Here is a 15334-nt window from a genome sequence, read left to right on the forward strand (position 1 = left end):
GACCATCATAGCACTGTCTGTCCACTCAATATTTGATGACCTTATAAAATACGGAACCATTCACCGGGCACAGTGGCTCATGCCTGTAATCCCAGCACTTTGGGAGGCTGAGGTGGGTGGATCATGAGGTCAGGAGATCGAGACCATCCTGGCTAACAAGGTGAAACCCCATCTCTACTAAAAATACAAAAAAAATTAGCCAGGCGTGGTGGCACACACCTGTAGTCACAGCTATTCAGGGGTCTGAAGCCGGAGAATCTCGTGACCCCAGGAGGCAGAGGTTGCAGTGAGCCAAGATTGTGCCATGGCAGGCCAGCCTGGACAACAGAGTGAGACTTTATCTAAAAAAAAAAAAAACTCAAAAAATTAGCAAGGTGTGGTGGTGCATGCCTACTGCATAATCCCAGCTACCTGGGAGGCTGAGGCAGAGAATAGCTTGAACCCAGGAGGCGGAGGTTGCAGTGAGCTGAGATCATGCTACTGCACTCCAGCCTGGGTAACAGAGTGAGACTATCTCTCTCAAACAAACAAACAAAAAAAAAAACCCAAAAAAACAAAAAACATTACTATTCAATGGAAGTTCCATGGAGACTGGGTTTAGGGGAAGGGAGAAACTAGGAGAGGCCTCAAGTAAGGAGTATGGAGAGTAGTGGCCAGAAAGGAGCTCTGAGTAATGGGCCAAGTCCCAGAGGCAGGACCCCCATCCCTGGGGTCCATGAAATCCAGCATGGCGGGAGCTCAGGCGCCATGTCAGGGACACAGGGTTGGAAAGGGGTACAGAGGTCCTGGCTGCTGGAGACAGGAGCCTATACGGGGAACCCCAATGGGCTCAGCTGGAGTTTGTTTTTCTCCCAGTCATGACTCCAGGGGAAGGAAGACATGGCAAGGTGCCTGGATGGGGGGAGGCCTGTGCTGGGCGTGTCGGCAGCAGACCGGGCTGTGCAATGGAAGGGGATGTTCCTGACCGCCGGTCGTGGTTGCCTCGCCCCATCACCCCCATGTGGCAGCACCACCTTCCTTCATAACACGCAAGAAAGAAGACAAGGTGCTGCCCGTGCCCACCTTGAGGAGTGGGTACCTGTAGCGAGCTTGGGCGAGAGGGTGTCCAGGATGCCCTCATCCCAGGGCAGGATGCTGAGACGCAGGTGGTCTAGCAGCTCGTCTCCCTCCAGCCTCACAGCCAACTCTGGGGAAGACTGCAGGGTCGTGTTTTCCCAGGCAGACGCGGCAACCTCAGAATCCATCCCTTCTGAGGATGACTTCAGGCCAGGCTGGGGCCTGCTGCAGATGCCTATGAAGGGCCCGGAAAACAAGCCCATTAGGCGATAATGTGGGGAGTGGGGATCATTACCCACCCATCCACCAAATTGCAGGGAGGCAGGCTGCTGGCCTGTTACTAGCCAAATGCAAGGGGAACAGGGGAAGGGACGAGGACGAGGGCAGGTGTTTGCCACCCGGAGAAAGGAGTGTGAGGCTTTAAAGCAGGACACACGTGAGCTTGGCTCCTGCTAGCTGTGTGGGCTCCATCTCCACGTCTGGATACATGAGGTGCAAAGGTGGGGGTTAGTGTTCGTTTACAACAACTGAACCACTGGCCACACCTGCCTCCCGGGCCCTGAGCCAGGCACTTCACCATCAGGCCTTACAGCAACTGTTACCATCATCTCCATTTTGCAGCTGAGAAATCAGAAGCACAGGGGTTAAGACACTTATCTAAAGCCACACAGCCAGTACACAGCAGAGCCAAGATTTGAAGATGGGTCTGATGTCAAAAAGGGTACTCTTCCATCACACAGCCTTGGAATAAGCACCCAGCAAGGGAGGACTGGGCACCTGTATGTGCCAGGCCCTGCCCTGGGTGCTGGGACTCAGCTACTCACCAGTGAGTAGCCCCTGCTCTTACAGCATTTGCAGGCTGGGTGGGGGGAGGGGGGCTTCAGATGCCCACAGCTGCACCTGGCCCAACTCTGGCTTCCAACCTCAGGTTGAAAAGACCAGGGGCTGCTCCTCAATGCCTGTGCCTTCCTCCCTGAGATAACCTCACAGTCATGCTTGCCCCAGCTCTTTCCAGCTTCTATCAGATGCCCTCCTCACCCTTTCAGATGTCCCTTTCCCTTAGGAATGTTTCCAGGTATCTGTTCTCAGGGAGATGGCGCCTCCAGCATCTCTGGCACATCAACTTTTCCTTCCAAGGTGGTGCCCTCCTAATGTCCTCAACCCTCAACCCATGGGCACAGCCCCCATCTTCCCTTCCCTTGCCCACTTGCTGAAGCCAGAAGCCAGGACTGTGCTCTTCCATCTTCCTCTTCACAAATGTCCCATCGGTCATTTCCAAGTCCCGTTCCCGAGCTCCCTCAGATTGGCTTCCTCCTCGTGACCCTCACTGCCCCACTGGCCTCCTAGACGCTGGTCTCCCCCTTCCTGTCCCAAAGCTCTCCCCTGCTCCCCTCCCTCCAGACCACAGCAGCCCTCAATGGCTCCCTACTGCGAGATACACCCCATGTCCAAAAGGCCCAGCCTGTCCTCCTCTCCCATTTTTCACCATTCTTCACCCCCTCTTCTCCAGCCACCTGTTAGTATCCCCACTCCCACCCTTCCAGCTACACAGGCCTTTGTCCTATCCTGTGTCCAGCAGGCCTCACATCCATGGCCCCCATGCCTAAGGCTCTCCCACTTATCCCCAAAGTCTCAACATGGATTCACATCCTCCGAGAGGCCCTTCTTCCCCTGGGGCCTTGGAGATCCATCCAGAATGATCCTCCAGCATCCTGTGTCTTCTCCTTGGCACCTGTGCTTTGCCATTGACAAAGCATCACCTTCTGCTTACTCATCTGCTCACCTCTGTCATAAGCTGGCAAGGGCCACACCTCTGTGTTCACTGCAGGATCTCTAGCACACAGCAGTGAACATTTTCTGAGCAGAAAATACGTGTATGTCCTTATAAATGCAGTCTCCTTGGTCTTGGCCAACGAAAAATTCAGAAGACCAGTAAGTCAGCCAAGTTTTAGTATTAAAGACAAATAGCTCCCAACACATCTTTTTGGTTCACTCTAATATTTCTAGAGCAGCACCCGCTCCCCCGCAGCCCCAGCAAGCCAGGATGACTTGAAGGCAGAAACTTGCTCTGGGAAGGAGAGTAAACTGGTCTAGTGGGCATGGACCCACACCTGACTGAGGATGAGAAATCTCATTGCTGCATTTGGGGCTCAGGCGCAGAGACTATTTAACTTCAGCCCTTGTTAAACTAAAGGATCACAAGAGGTCGAGCTGAAAAGAAAAACCGCCTTCAGAGAAGGGGACCCTGGGGAGGGAGAGGGCCCTGGAATCATGACATCCCAGTTCAGATCTTGGCTCTGCCCCTCAGGGAGGAGGCTGTGCTGGTGTGTGCTGCTTGGCTTTCCTCTCCAAGCTTCTGTTTCCCCATCTGTAAAATGGGACAGAGGTTTCCTATCTCTGGGGCTTATGAGCAGGTTGAGCAACACAGGGAAGCCATTGGGCATGAAGTGTTAGAACTAAGGCAAACCTCAAGTCTTTACCAAGACTTGATTGACAAGCCAATGCTTGTCAAAAGGGCATATCTGATCTTCCCAGCCCATACATACCCTTCTCTTCCAAGAACCTGAACGCATCCAAATACCCTCGAAGGCATATCTCTCCCAGCACCTGTGAGCAAGGCAAACAAAGGGACTACAGCAGGAAGACACCAAGCACCATTTATTTAAGCATCATTGAAAGACCGCAGAGGGCACTAAGGAATCGTGCAGGCTCTAAGTCTGCTGGCTGGGGGTACTGAGTCACCCAGGGGGCTGAGCAAAGGGCTGTGCTCCCAGGAGACAGTTCCCTACAGGTCTTGGCTCGAATGTCACCCCTTCACAGAGACTTTGCTGGCACCCCACCAAGGCAGGAGCTTGTTTCTTTTTTTTTCTTTTTTGAAACGGAGTCTTGCTCTATCACCCAGGCTGTAGTACAGTGGCATGATCTCGGCTCACTGAAACCTCTGCCCTGCCCCAGTTAAAGTGATTCTCCTGCCTCAGTCTCCCAAGTAGCTGGGATTACAGGCACCTGCCACCACACATGGCTAATTTTTTTATTTTTAGTAGAGATGGGGTTTCACCATATTGGCCAGGCTGGTCTTGAACTCCTGACCTCAAGTGATCCACCCGCCTCGCCTCCCAAAGTGCTGGGATTACAGACGTGAGCCACCGCACCTGGAGGAGTTTGTTTCTTTGGGCTCCCTCGGTCCCGGGATAAGCCTCCACTCTAACAAATTTTGCAGCCTGTCCCAATTGTTATTATGACAATAAGAGCTGTCTCCTCTACTCATCTGCTTATAAAGCATACAGGAAGGGCCGGGCGCGGTGGCTCATGCCTATAATCCCAGCACTTTGGGAGGTCAAGGTGGGTGGATCATGAGGTCAGGAGTTCGAGACCAGCCTGACCAACATGGTGAAACCCCGTCTCTACTAAAAATGCAAAAGTTAGCTGGGTGTGGTGGTGTGTGCCTATAATCCCAGCTACTTGGGAGGCTGAGGCAGGAGAATCACTTGAACCTGGGAGAAGGATGTTGCAGTGAGCCAAGATCACACCACTGCACTCCAGCCTGGGTGACAGAGTGGGTCTCCTTCTCAAAAATAAATAGACAGATAAATAAATAAATAAAAGAATCATCTTAATGGCTGGGTACAGTGGCTTATGCCTATGATCCCAATACTTTGGGAGACTGGGTTGGGAGGATAGCTTGAGGCCAGGAGGGTGAGACCAACCTGGGCAACACTCTACAAAAAATTTAAAAATTAGCCAGGTGTGTGCCTGTGGTTCCCAGCTACTCGGGAGGCTGAGGTGGGAGGACGGCTTGAACCTAGGAGTTTGAGGCTTCAGTGAGCTATGACTGCACCACTGCACTCCAGCCTGAGTGACAGAGCAAGACCCTGTCTCAAAAAAAAAAAAAATTGTCTTTATAACTAAACAAATAAAAAAAAAAACCTGAGGCCCATGCTGCACACCCTGACTGTAGACACAGCCTGGGAAATGGATCTGAGTTTGAGGTCTGGGTATATGTTCCCAGGTGATTCCCATAATCAGGATGGTGCCTCGCCTGAGCTTCTGGGACAAGCGCCTTTTATTTCTGTTAACCATCAATGATAAGGTCTATTTCTGTTTGATTGTGCAGAGAGCAATCAGTATTTCCTGGCAATCAGGGAGGCAAAGAAGAGCTGCACCCCAGAACCACCCACTCACCTTGAGATCCGGGGGGACAAATGCCATCGATAGAAGGTGGAGGTTCCCCGAGCAGAGGCGCAGGTTGAGCTTGGTGATGTCCACGTGGAGAAAGTTTGTGGACTTGACTTTAGGGCAGATGTCGTACTCCCCATAGAAAGGGGACACGGTGATGGTTGTTTTGGCATCAATGAAGGGCACAGAGTCACTCACTCCTCCATCCATGTATCGCTTTTAAAGAAGGAAAAAAAGGACTGGCGCTAGCTGAGGCTCTGGGTTAGTGCTTAACGAGCTTTCCTATGTGGACAGAGGCTTCTCAGAGCTGCCGGCAGGCTGATATGAAGGAGGACGACAGCTTTGGAATCACTCCTGTGACAAATCCTTACTGAGCACCCTGTGCTAGACCAGGCTCTACTTTGGCTCTCAGGGCTGCTGTGTACTGCTGTACAGTGTGTGCACTGCACAAACATGCCTGGCAAAGAGGCAGATGGCGATTGGACTCCATGTTGTACTGGCCAAGTCCGAGGGCTGAATGGGCACCCATAGGAGTGCCCTTGTAATGTGCCTAAGGGGTCATATGAACTAGGGGTGCTCAATGCACTGGGGACAGAATGTGGTAAAAATCCAAAGGAGACAAATGGTCATGGTTCCAATCCAGACCCCTTGCGGCTTGCAAGGAGGATACACAAATATGGGCAAGATCTTTAACGTGTGAGCCTGTCTTTCTCCACACCTTGATAATCAGAACCACCTGGAGGGACTTTTGAGCCTTTTCTTTTTCGGAGACGGAATTTCACTCTTGTTGCCCAGGCTGGAGTGCAATGGCACGATTTCTGCTCACTGTAACCTCCACTTCCCGGGTTCAAGCGATTCTCCTGCCTCAGCCTCCCAAGTAGCTGGAATTACAAGCATGCACCTCCACATCCAGCTAATTTTGTATTTTTAGTAGAGACGGCGTTTCTCCATGTTGGTCAGGTTGGTCTTGAACTCTCAACCTCAGGTGATCCGCCTGCCTCAGCCTCCTAAAGTGCTGAGATTACAGGTGTTAGCCACTGCACCCAGCGACTTTTGACGCTAAATGAAACAAATGAACCTGGGACCTCAGAAAATGTCCTCAAACCCACAATACAGCAGCGTTTTGAATAAATTATTCTAAGGATGAGTTTTCCTTTCCTCTATATCCTTAAACAACCTTATTGCCCACAGCTCAGCTGGGCAGGCAGCTTTTGCTACAATTTGGACAGAGCCTGCATCTGTGACACTTGTGTCTACAATGATTTCCAGCCACAGCCATCACAGCTAGCCACCAGATACCCACCGAGGAAGGCCTCCAAAAGATCACAGCTGGGACACTCTCCCCAGTCCACCCTTCCACACAGAGGAATTTCAGAGCAGAATTTGGCCTAAAACAGGTCCAGGAAAGAATCAGGCATGATAAGCCACACCTGAGCCATCAAGTCCAGAAATGCCTGAAGTCCAGAAATGATCAGGAGCATACACAGCAACATTTCCAAAATTGTAGCCACACAATTTCTAGGGCAGATGTAGGAAGGTATCAAAAACCTCACTAGCAGCTGGGCACAGTGGCTCTCACACCTGTCATCCCAGCGCTTTGGGAAGCTGAGGCACGTGGATCACTTGAGGCCAGGAGTTTGAGACCAGCCTGGGCAACATGGTGAAACCCCATCTCTACTAAAAATACAAAAATGAAGCTGGGCGTGGGGGTGTGCACTTGTAATCTTAGCTGTTGAGAGGCTGAGGCACGAGAATCACTTGAACCCGGGAAGCAAGGGTTGCAGTGAGCTGACATCGCACCACTGCACTCCAGTCTAGGCGATAGAGGGAGACTCTGTTTCAAAAAACAAACAAAAACCATGGCATAAAGGGACACAGAACAAAACGCCAGGAATCTGGAGTGAAGACCAAGGAGGAAGGCATCTGGTAAATCATTTTCATTCAAGGAGTAGTCTGAAGCCCAAATCTTCTCCTGCCATGTAGAACTTTTCCATGCATTTTGAGCTTTTCTATAGTAATGTTTTGAATTTAGGAGCTCCAGTGATGCAATCGTTTGGCATGTGGTACGTACACAGTAACGTTTTGAATTTGCATGCGTTGAATTTCAAGAACAATGTGCTTGAACCTTCAGCAGGATTCCCATGAGCATACCCAGTGGGTGATGATGTGGCATCCCTGGTCTCCATGAACAGATGCCAGTGGCACTCCCCCAGTGGTGACAACCCAAACTATCTTCTGACATGGCCAGACATCCCCAGCAGGGGTTGGGGGAGGATGTAAGACTAGCAAGTGACCTGGCACAGACCCAGTGCCTAGTCCAGAGCCTGCAGAACAAACACTCCCACTTCAGCTTCTCCAACCCCCTGGCATGGCTCAGAAATCAGCCAATACACATATTCACTGAACTCAGCCAAATCTGAATGCTGCCAGCAGCTTCTGACCAAAGCCACGGGCTGAAAAGGACAGAGTAGGACCCAGAAGGGCTTGAAACTCTCGACCAAGAGGAAAAGCCAGAACTGTGCACTGGGGAGCCAGGGGGCATCATGACAGTGCTGCTGGGTCCACTGCTGCTGAGTTCTGGGAAAGATGAAAACCCCCGTAAAGCCACCAGCATGACAAGGGGCTGGGGTCCTGCTGATGCCTGATCTGACGTGTCGCAACGTCAGAAATCCAAAACATGCTTTGGTCACTCAGTGGCTGGGCACTCCAGTGGCCCTGTGGACTGCTGTCTTGGACCCCAAACTAGAGAGGATGAGAAGAGCTGCCCTGCAGAGAACCATGCAAGACATGCCCCATTCTGACAGAGGGCAGAGAGTGACCCGGGCACAGGCTCCCTGGCTGTGCTCCTTGGGCATGTGTGACTCTCAAGTTCCCCACAGTTGCATGGGATGAATGATCGCATCTCCCCTCAGTTGCAGGGACACCATAAGATAACGCGCGGGAGTACGTGGTCTGTAATGGGAGGCTTGTAATGCGAGTCCCTCCACCACATGGCTCTGCCAGTGCTACATGCAGGACCACATCAAAGTTTCCACTGCTGCTCTTGTGAGTTCAAAAATGACCCTAAATGGCCAGTATTTTACAGGCTAAACTTCCTCCTGTACATCACAGTGGCACAAAACTTACTTCATGTGTAATTAATTAGCTCGCTATCTGTAAGGCAAACTAGCTGGTTCACTTAATCTGCACGATGAGTATCAAAGACAGCGTCTCAGTAACCTAGTTAAACTATGTGACACTGGCTGGGCATGGTGGCTCATGCCTGTAATCCCAGCACTTTGGGAGGCTGAAGCAGGCAGATCAAAGCACAAATCTAAAAAGAAGCACAAATCTAGGTTAGGCCAGGCTTACAGATTGTTTTGTTGTTGTTGTTTTGTTGAGGAAATATATGACTGTTGGCCAGGCACAGTGGCTCACACCTGTAATCCCAGCACTTTAGGAGGCTGAGGCGGGAGGATCACCTAAGGTGAGGAATTTGAGACTAGCCTGGCCAACATGGTGAAACCTCATCTCTACTAAAAATACAAAAATTAGCTGGGCGTGGTGGTGGGCACCTGTAATCCCAGCTACTCAGGAGGCTGAGAATGAAGAATCACTTGAACCTCAGAGGCAGAGGATGCAATGAGCTGAAATTGTGTCGCTGCACTCTAGCCTCTAGCCTGGGCAACAGAGTGAGACACCATTTTGGAAAAAAAAAAAAAAAGAAAAGAAAAAGAAAATATACGACTGTTACAGTTCCCCCTAAGAATAAAGCTCTAAAGGTATACCTTCTAGGGGTAACAAGAGTCTTCAGCATCATATTCTTTCTCTCTCTCTCACTCTCTCTATTTCTTTTGTTGTTGTTGTTGAGATGGAATTTCGCTCGTTACCCAGGCTGGAGTGCAATGGCATGATCTTGGCTCCCCGCAACCTCCGCCTCCTGGGTTCAGGCAATTCTCCTGCTTCAGCTTCCTGAGTAGCTGGGATTACAGGCACGCACCACTGTGCCCAGCTAATTTTTTGTATTTTTAGTAGAGACGGGGTTTCACCATGTTGACCAGGATGGTCTCTCTCTTGACCTCATGATCCACCCACCTTGGCCTCCCAAAGTGCTGGGATTACAGGCCTGAGCCACCGCCCGGCCCACTCTCTCTATTTCTTTCTTTCAAGGTGGAATCTCCGTCACCCAGGTTTGCGCTCGCTCGCTTGCTCTTTCTCTTTTCTCTCCTTTCTCTTTTTCTCTCTTTCTTTCTCTTGAGATGGAGTCTCACTCTGTCACCCAGGCTGGAGTGCAGTGGGGTGATCTCAGCTCATTGCAACCCTCACCTCCCAGGTTCAAACAATTCTCCTGCCTCAGCCTCCCTAGTAGCTGGGATTACAGGCTCACACCACGATGCCCAGCTAATTTTTGTTTTTAGTAGAGACCAGGTTTCACCATGTTGGCCAGGCTGGTCTCAAACTCCTGGCCTCAAGTGATCTGCCTGCTTCGGCCTCCCAAAGTGCTGGGATTACAGGCATGAGCCACCATGCCCAGCCAGTGTCACATAGTTTAACTAGGTCACTGAGAAGCTATCTTTCATACTCATCATGCAGATTAAGTGGACCAGCTAGTTTGCCTTACAGATAGCGAGATAATTAATTACACACCAAGTAAGTTTTGCTGCCAGGGTAGCCTGGAAGTTGGGCCAGCTGCGGCTACTCTGTCTGAAAGGCAGCGAGGCACGGGGCTCCGCCACGGGACAGAACCCGAGGTGCCAACACCAGCACCTTGCAGGCAGGAACTGTGTGAGCATGTTTTAGAGGGGAAGCCCCCAGGATTCGGTATTAGCAGAGAAAGCCGACTTACCACTCCTCTGAAGGAAGGAGGGATAAGGCCACTGTAGAAAGGGATGAAGCAGGAACACAACAAGGCCTGTGAAAGCAAAAGAGAGAGAAGTCACAGGCGAGAACACGCTTTTCATTTCCGTGATCCTTCGTAAGCCTTCTCCAAATGAGCAGGGCAAGAAACCTGAAAACGCCGTTTGCACAGAGTAGGTTAATCCATGGGTGCAATGAACCGTGAACCAACATATACCCTTGGATTCAGGCCCCTGGGTCCCATCTATTGCAAAAGCCCTGACTTCCACTTCCTCTTCTGGCTCCACGAGACCCACACTGGGTCATCACAGACAGAACCAAGGGTTATTGACTCATGGACTGGAAGAAGGTACATTGGTGCTGTTCAAATGCAGGTATTCATTAGAATCACCTGTCCAGACACAGTGGCTCACGCCTGTAATCCCAGCACTTTGGGAGGCCAAGGTGGGCAGATCATGAGGTCAAGAGATCAAGACCATCCTGGCCAACATGGTGAAACCCCATCTCTATTAAAAATACAAAAATTAGCAGAGCGTGGTGGTGCCTGCCTGTAGTCCTAGCTACTCAGGACGCTGAAGCACGAGAATCGCTTGAATCTGGGAGGCGGAGGTTGCAGTGAGCTGAGATCGTGCCACTGCACTCCAGCCTGATGACAGAGCAAGACTCTGTCTTTAAAAAAAAGAAGAAGAATCACCTGAGAGCTTCTGGAACTCGAGATTCTGTGTCCCTCCCCAGAATTCTCATGCAGCAGGTCCGAGGTGGGGCCTGAGGGTCTGCAATTCTAAGAGGCTTCCTGGAGCTGCTGCTCTGCTAGTCCCAGGACCACACTTTGCAAAGCACCATGCTGCAGAGTAGTCAGCAGGCACCACACTGATTCACTAGAACAGACCCATGTGGGAACAGACAAGTGCTGGCTGTTTATAGAAGGCTTCTAGAAACAAGGTTAAACAGAGGATAAAACTGGCTGCTGTATACGCGCCAGGCTGCTGTCTTGCAGCCTGTGTTAAGTAAAATTGACTCCTTCATCTAAGGAGCTTATGAAAGCATCAGCCATATTAAATGGTGTTTTGTTACTGCAAATTATCTTCTCTCTGCTAGACCCTAAGGATACAGGCAAATAAGACATGTTCCCAGCTGTGTGGAGCTTCCATGGAGAGAAAGCATCTTCACTATGGAAGATGCACAGAGGAAGTTTGGGAGAGGCACACCTGCAGAGCAGGTTCCTTGGACTAGGCGGTCATGAGCCACGCACTGAAGGAAAAGGAGGAATTATTTGAAATTGCAGCTGCCAGGCCAAGGTGGGCAGATCACTTAGGTGCAGGAGTTTGGGACCAGCCTGGGCAACAGGGTGAAACCCTGTCTCTACAAAAAATACAAACATCAGCCTGCACCTATAGTCCTAGCTACTCGGGAGGTTGACACTGCACTCTGGTCTGGGAGACAGACCAAGACCCTGTCTCAAAAAGAAAAAAAAAAAGTAAAGATAAGAACCTGCCCTGGAACATTCAGGGTTTACAAACATGGACCAAATCACTGGAGGCAGGCAGAGTTTGTCACTCTGGCACAGGGGCTCTGTAAGTGCTTCTGTGTTCCTTCCAAAACAAAACAGCCCTTTTTTTTTTCTTTCTTAAGACAGTGTCTCACTGTCACCCAGGCTGGAGTACAGTGGCATGATCAACAGCTCACTGCAACCTCCACCTCCTAGGCTCAAGCAGTTCTCCTGCCTCAGCCTCCCAAGTAACTGGGACTACAGCCCACAACACCACACCCAGCTCATTTTTCTGTATTTTTTGTAGAGATGGGATTTCGCCGTGTTGGTCTCAAACTCCTGGGCTCAAGCGACCCTCCTGCCTCAGCCTCCCAAAGTACTGGGATGACAGGCACGAGCCACCCCACCCATCCTAAAATGGCTTTTCTTACTTGACAACACCTAGATAAGCAAACTGCTTACATCCACGACTTCGTCTTTGGACCAAAAGTGTGACACTAGAACGTTTTCTCCATCAGACACTCTGGTGAGCGAGATGCATATTTTGCCTGAGATGAGCTGGTGGACATTGGCTGGGAGGTATTTGTAGAGATTCTGTCGGAGGAACTTGTTTATGTTGAAGGATGGATGGAAGATGCCAATGTTCCGACTCCTGGCCTTCCGGACAAGGTCCGAGAGGACCTCCAGCAACTGGTCTGGGGATAGGGGACAAACACATTAAAGAACATACCACACTGGGATGGCAATACTTTTGGCAAGGCCAGAAACCACACAGCAAGGATGCCACCAACCTTCTTCTAGACCACTACTATCTACTACAGTAGCCACATGTGGCTCTTAAGGCTTTGAACGGCTCCTCTGAACTGAGATGTGTAAAATACAAACTGGACTTCAGTGGCTTATGGAATGTCTCATTAGTAATTTTTTATATTCATTAGATGTGAAAACGATATTTTGGATATAGCAGGCTCAATGAAATTAATTCTACCTATGTCTTTTACTTTATTCAATGTGGCTTCCAGGAAATGCACAGTGACATCATGGCTTGCAGTATATTCCTACCAGACAGCACTACTGTAGGCCTCAGCCACAGGAACGAGCCTCTGGCTTCCCGAAGCCCAGGTGAGCAGGCCCCACCTCCATGCCTCACAAAGTCAGAAGCCAGGAACATATCAGCATGAGAGCTTTGGTGCAGAAGATCTGACCTCGCCCACTGGCCTGGCCTCTCGGGCTGATCTGCACTCTCCTGCCATGCAGGACAGCCCCTCCCAGCCTGACCCCTTGCCAGCCATAAATCCTGAGATGCACAGGGACAGGCATGCCTCAGCCTGTCCTGACCCAAGTCTGATCTTCACTCACAGCTCTCCTTCCCTGACTGGCCCCTCCAAGCATGGCCAACAGGGGTGGAATTGCATGTGGCTGCAGGTTCAGCCTGCCCCTCCTGCCAAGTTAGCCTCAGCTCTGAGCACGGAGGAGCTGTGTCCAGGATGCAGCCCCTGGGTCATGCTCAGCAGCCTCCAAGTGCACAGCCCGCTGAGACATGGAGTTAAGGCAGGAACTCGGAACCCTGGAACATAGGGAATGACTCCTCCCAAAGCCTCCAGATCCACTTTCCAGGGACTTGGTGGTTCTTGAGCCTCTTCGTGTCCTGCTGGGGAAAGCCCCAGGCTGCACCTGTCCTCCACCCACTAAGGAATCCTTTCTATGCCAGAGTGACTGTACTTTAGGCTCCTGGGATCACTGCATTTGAATTCTGTCCCAGTATAAACATTTGTCCACATGGTTGTCCGCAGGTCACCTTGGGATACAAGAGCTGACTTGTATTGTTGATAAAGCCCAGGGTGTGCAGATGATCATGTGGCCAGTCTAATCCTCCTAGAGACCACACTGTCTGCCCTTTGCTCCTCTCCCCGTGGCTGGGGAAGGCAGACAGCCAAAACTGTCTAATCCCTAATCCCCAATCCCCACTTCCCAGTCAGCCCAGGGACTGCTAACTGCTCCTACCCAATGGCAGGGCTTGGTCCACCAGCAGGGACTTCCTCACCACTAAACAGTCACTCCCTGCTGGCTCTGGCAGGCAGGGCAAAGAGTCCATTGTTAAGGAAGCCCAGATAAAACGGGGCTGATAGAGGCATGATCTCCCGCCTGGGGACCTGTGGGTGTCAACAGCTCCACACTGCTTCTTGCCCCAGCCCCTGCCAGCTGGCTCAGAACCCTCTCCTCGCCTCCAGCACTAGACAGCAAATTCCCGGGAAGGATATCACACCCCAGTAGTTCCGCTAGTAAGAAACAAACCCTCCACCTGCTCCTTCCACAGGTACTCACGTGGATGAATGTTTCATTAGGACAAGATTCAAATACACAGAATCTCACTTCCAGGGGTACTGAGCTGGAGGGGGAGGGTGGGCCCAGGTCAGGGGATACTAGAGGAAAGGATGGGATTGGGGGGTGTCCAGGGATGCACTCCAGCCCCCAGGAAGGGTCCCAAACACTGGAGGAGGAGGAAAAGGAGGAAGACTCCAGTTAGCCTGCCCTGGAGGATGCCCAGGGTCGCCCTTCCAGAAGGCTGGGCTGTGCCGCAAAGAGCTTAGGCGCGGGGCGTCTTGAGTTCCTCAACCCCCAGAGGGAAGGTGTCCACGCTGGGGCATCTTGGTCTCTGGCAAATCACCTGCACCTCCAGAGAGGACACTGGACACCCGGGGACCGCAGGGGCAAACATTACCCTCAGCCCCGGGTCCCGGTCTCAGATCCTCGTCGCTCCGAGACGCCCCGGCTCTCAGTCCGGAAGCGAGGGACTCCCTTCATGCACCGGCGCCAGATGGGGGCAGGGGTGGGGACGCGAGAGTCCCAGGCTTCGGAAGCCTGCGCGCCGGCCCGGACCGCTCAAGGGTTCCAAAGCCCGCTTCCCGGGCCCAGGGAACAGCGCCCCCGGAGGAAGCATCTGTCCCGGAGGGGACCCTCGGGATGCACCCCGCCGTGTCCGCGCCCGATTCCCGCTCCTCCCGAGGCCTCGAGACCCAGGGTACCCCCTCCCCACCGCTCCCCGGCCTAAGGGGCGCCACCTCCGCGCGCGGAGCCCTGGCGGCAGCCCCGGACGCACCCAGCGGGATCCCGCTGAGGAAGGCGACGCAGTGCAGCGCCCCGGCCGAGGCGCCGAAGAACATGCGCGCGTCGCGGAGGAGGTGCGGGGCGTGCTCGCTCAGGCAGCGGGTCGCCCCGATGTGGTAGAAGCCCAGGAAGCCGCAGCCCGCGAAGGACAAGCTCCAGCCGCGCTCGGCGTCGTACATGGCGGCGGCGGGTCTGGATCTGGGTCGGGATCGGGGATCGGCTCAGGCTCAGATCCGCAGCCGCTCGACCCCGCGCCGGCAAGGTCTCTGGACCCGGCCTAGGCGTCTCAGCCAGGCGATTCGCGGAGCGACGTCGGCCCCGCCCCCCTCGGACCATGCAAATGAGCCGGCGGGAGGCCCAATGGGCGGGCACGACACCTTCCCGGGCGGGGCTTGGAGGGGGCTGGGGGCGGGGAGGGGGCGGGGACGGAGGCTGGGAGGGGGCTGGGGCGGGGACGAGGCCTGGAAGGGGAATGGGGGCGGGGACCGGCGCTGGGACAGGGATGGGTCGGGGACGGGGGCTGAGACGGGCTGGGGCTGATTCAGGGGCTGGGAGGGGAGTGGGGGAGGACCTGTGAGGAGGGGTCCAGCCTGGGAGCTCCTCCCAGCGACTCCGGAAAGCATTTTTCCAGAACTCCAAAAGTCACTGCATGTCCTTCATTCACTGTTC

At 52.7% G+C, this 15334-nt stretch overlaps 1 protein-coding gene across 1 annotated transcript in view; it reads right to left on the reverse strand.

Annotated features, from left to right (window-relative positions):
* The window catches only part of PNPLA3 (patatin like domain 3, 1-acylglycerol-3-phosphate O-acyltransferase), a 22892-nt gene extending 7959 nt beyond the window's left edge, over positions 1-14933 (reverse strand). The window contains exons 1-6 of the mRNA XM_002743834.6: positions 14658-14933; positions 12020-12252; positions 10058-10123; positions 5239-5448; positions 3603-3663; positions 1079-1291 (exon numbers count right to left, since the gene is read on the reverse strand). Of these exons, the coding sequence (XP_002743880.1) occupies positions 1079-1291; positions 3603-3663; positions 5239-5448; positions 10058-10123; positions 12020-12252; positions 14658-14844 (970 nt within the window). The 5' untranslated portion in view covers positions 14845-14933. The remainder of the gene's footprint in view (positions 1-1078; positions 1292-3602; positions 3664-5238; positions 5449-10057; positions 10124-12019; positions 12253-14657) is intronic.
* Positions 14934-15334: the final 401 nt, after the last annotated feature.

Source organism: Callithrix jacchus, chromosome 1, assembly GCF_049354715.1.
Source record: "Callithrix jacchus isolate 240 chromosome 1, calJac240_pri, whole genome shotgun sequence".
Taxonomy (NCBI): Eukaryota; Metazoa; Chordata; class Mammalia; order Primates; family Cebidae; genus Callithrix; species Callithrix jacchus.